Here is a 3,273-nt window from a genome sequence, read left to right as displayed (position 1 = left end):
AGCTGGCCCCCTAGGCCTGCTCGCCGCGCCGCGCCCCGGCCTCCAGCCGCTGGGAAGCGATGCGGGAGGAGCATCAGCCCTACAAGAAACGCACCGTCAGTGAGCTGTACCTGCGGCCACCGTTTCACGTCCCGTCTCCTTCTGGCCCCTTTACTCTTGCTCAACCAGTGACCGTGTTGCCTGCTTTGGGTAGTCCAGTTAGGCCTCCTGATGCCCGGAAAACTCCTGTTCTTTGTCATGTTGTTTGTGTATCCTCTTAGACTCTTTTGAAGGACCCCAAGCTATCCAGTGTTGTTATGAACCCTCATACCAAGAGCGCAGTTAAGCAAAAAGCCGTGAATGATGCTTTAGCAAAAGAGAAGATGTCCCCTATTACTGTCAACCTGATGAGTGAGTAACCATTTGAATTCTGAAAAACGTCTGAGGCTACTTATTTTTACCGGTAGCTAAAACAAATCTGCTGCTAGTCGGTGCTTTACACCCTTTCAATACACCTACCTCTTCCAGATTTGCTTGCTGAAAACGGCCGGTTGCGGTACACTCCAGACATTGTTTCTGCGTTTGGGAAGATCATGAGCGCGTACCGAGGAGAAGTGCTGTGTACAGTCACCACTGCACAGGTGAGTTAGGAACCTCTAGATTGATCTTAACAGGTGGCAGTATAGAAGGCAAACTTCTTCAGCTTGATTGTGCTCTCTCTAGTTTAAGTACTTGCTCTGTGAGTAGTGAGGAATTATCTCGCCTCTACCAAGACCAAAGTCTTTCTGCAGATAGTTTTTTGACATCAAACAATTATTGGTCAAAATTTAAACCTGTTCCTCCCATTTCAGCTTAACAGGTAACATGTTTCCTTCCTGTGAGTGAACCCAGCAGCTGATAAAACTCAGCCTGGCCTGCATATACAGCTGCCCCTACTCTTCTTTCTGTCATCAGGATCATAGAGATCAGGTCAGAACCAACAAAACAGCGGTTAGCTAGAGCAGGGCAGACACCTGGTAGGACTGAAAGTGCCTCTGGTGCTTGGTGCTGTGCTTCACGGGGAGCAGCTACCTAATTTACCACCTGCAGTGCTTGGGACAAGCAGCTAACTCTGAAACTGTAGGAAGACTTTTTCAGAAGTAGCAGATGGGCAAGTTTGGCTGGTGCTCAGGGAGGTGAGAGGGAAGGTGGTGGCTCCGTGAGCTGTAAAGGTCAGGCTGGAGGCACGGTGGCTCTGACACTTCAGTAGCTTCTTCCTTAATGGATCCGTGCCCTGGTCTGTTAGAGCGGGAAGCTGGTCAGCTGAGTATGTAATGTAAATCTGTAGCCCTTGGGTAGGACTACAGTGAACTGCCTACCTGGACTAAATGGACTGGCCCCCTTCAGATTAACTGGCTCCCTGTAGGCCATGCGCACAGATTGGCAGTCTAGTTGGTAGCCTTCGGGGACGTGTGGACTCACAAGCCTGTGCAAACCTTTCTACAAGTTCTCCTAAATATTTCATACGTAAAGTTACTTTCCTGCTGCCTTTTTTTGTTGTTGTTGTTAGTTTCTTCTGGCTCTCAAACTGTTAGCTATTAAATAGAAATGATTTGAATTGCTAACACGGAGGCACTGCTCTTCGATGAAGTCCCTTTTGTCTTTATCTGAGTGGTATCCAAGTGACTTGTAGGGCTACCAAGGACAGATTCACAGTGTCTCTCCCACAGGGATGCAGAGTTCTTCGTGGTGGTGGAGAGAGGTGTCCTTAGCCAGGAGCATTCTGCGAGCCTGCAGTCGCTGCCCAGTGCTTTACACGAAGCAGTGTTTCTTCTCAAGCTGATGCTCTTAAAATTGTTAGAAGCAGCGCAATTAATCTTTCCCTGTACAGCCTGAGCGCTGCTGCAAGGCAGTTCTCAACATTTTCCATCAGGTGCTTACTTTGGCAAGTATGGATTCCTGACGCTTGCCATCTGAAGATGTCAGCATGGAATTTTTGCTGGGAATATATGCACAAATAACGCAATGTTTCATGAAATTAGGTGGGCACAAAGCGACTGCTGTTCCTGTGCTGTCCTTTGGTTATTCCTGTTCAAGAAAGCTACTTCATCTGCCGTCCTGGTGGAAATGTCTGTCTTTGGAGGATTCTGAATAGAAAATTTGGGTTCTAGTTACGTCATTTGAATATTTTCAAGTCCTTCATTTTCCTTGTCTTCTGTTTATATTTTCAGCCCTTGGATGATGCCAGCCTTACTGAGCTAAAAAGTGCTCTGAGTGGATTCTTGGCTAAGGGAGAGGTCTTAAAGCTGGAGACCAAGGTCTGGATATTTTGATTTGTAAATAAATGTCATCAAATTCATCTTCAGCTGGCTTTCTGTCTCTCTGATCTTAAAAATTTGTTCTACTGAATCGAGTTGCTATATTACATAGTTCTGTGCTTTCCTGTAGATCTGATGATGCCCTAATTATTAAAATCTTAAGTTTGGAATACTTAAGTGACTGCGAAGTTACCTTAGAAAAGGCTCTTTTATGAGCTTTTCTTTTTTTTGCTAGTGTAAAAATTGTATAGTAGGCTAACAGATTTTTGCTAAATAGACTTTCTGTTCAATCTTTCCTCTTTAGACTGATCCGTCAATCCTTGGTGGCATGATTGTCAATATTGGGGAGAAGTACGTGGACATGTCAACGAGGTCAAAGATCCAGAAACTCACCAAAATCATGAGAGAGACTGTCTAGCGAGCTGTCCGCGCCATTCAAGGGTGTGAAGCCTGTCAGATGGAAACAATAAAATTATTTCTTCCCGAGTAGGCGGTGTGAAGTACTCTGATTCAGAAACACAGCGCTGAGGGAGAAAGGTGGCGAAGCTGCCGTGGGTTTCGCTTCGCGTCACCGAAGTGACGCAGCTTGAAAACCTAGCTCACCCTGAGCGCAGGTGGAGGTTGCTGTGGGGGAAGCGGGGAGTAATGCTCTAGGAGCTGATAAATGGGGTCGCTGCGGCTCAGCTTCCGTCAGTCTCCAGAGGAAACGTTCACTCGGGGCGTTGTCGGGGTGGCGGTGCACAGTCCCGCTGCCCCCGGCCCGTTTGTGCTGTCGGCGCGTCCCCGCCAGCCAGCGCCGTGTCAGGCCTCGTTTACTTCCACCTCTGTATCCGTGGGGAGAGTTTGGTATCTGCCTTGAACTAAAATGGCCCTCTAGAAGAGGCCAAGGTGTGTTTGCAGGTTAAAACTGCGTACAGAAATGTTTGGAACGGGACAGGGGTTCGCAACCAACGAGCGCTACAGCGGCAGCGTTGTAACCGGCTGTGTGCGCTTCCTG

At 47.8% G+C, this 3,273-nt stretch overlaps 1 protein-coding gene across 1 annotated transcript; it reads left to right on the top strand.

Annotated features, from left to right (window-relative positions):
- Positions 1 to 14: 14 nt before the first annotated feature.
- Positions 15 to 2,762, top strand: ATP5PO (ATP synthase peripheral stalk subunit OSCP). Its single transcript, XM_035896374.1, has 4 exons — positions 15 to 390; positions 508 to 620; positions 2,190 to 2,276; positions 2,581 to 2,762. The coding sequence occupies exons 1-4, from the start codon at positions 297 to 299 to the stop codon at positions 2,692 to 2,694; spliced, it is 408 nt and encodes a 135-aa protein (XP_035752267.1). The 5' UTR covers positions 15 to 296; the 3' UTR covers positions 2,695 to 2,762.
- The last annotated feature ends 511 nt before the right edge of the window (positions 2,763 to 3,273 follow it).

Source organism: Egretta garzetta, unplaced genomic scaffold (genome assembly GCF_000687185.1).
Source record: "Egretta garzetta isolate BGI_Z169 unplaced genomic scaffold, ASM68718v1 scaffold45, whole genome shotgun sequence".
NCBI classification, from domain to species: Eukaryota; Metazoa; Chordata; class Aves; order Pelecaniformes; family Ardeidae; genus Egretta; species Egretta garzetta.
The sequence above is the reverse complement of the archived record's forward strand: the minus strand, read 5'-3'. Positions and strand labels throughout refer to the sequence as shown.

Excerpts from the sequence above, each read along its gene's own strand:
- ATP5PO (XM_035896374.1), top strand. The coding sequence starts at position 297 with ATGAACCCTCATACCAAGAGCGCAGTTAAGCAAAAAGCCGTGAATGAT. Across the intron at positions 391-507 it reads TATTACTGTCAACCTGATGA|ATTTGCTTGCTGAAAACGGC; the intron begins GTGAGTAACCAT and ends TACCTCTTCCAG. Across the intron at positions 2,277-2,580 it reads TCTTAAAGCTGGAGACCAAG|ACTGATCCGTCAATCCTTGG; the intron begins GTCTGGATATTT and ends TTTCCTCTTTAG.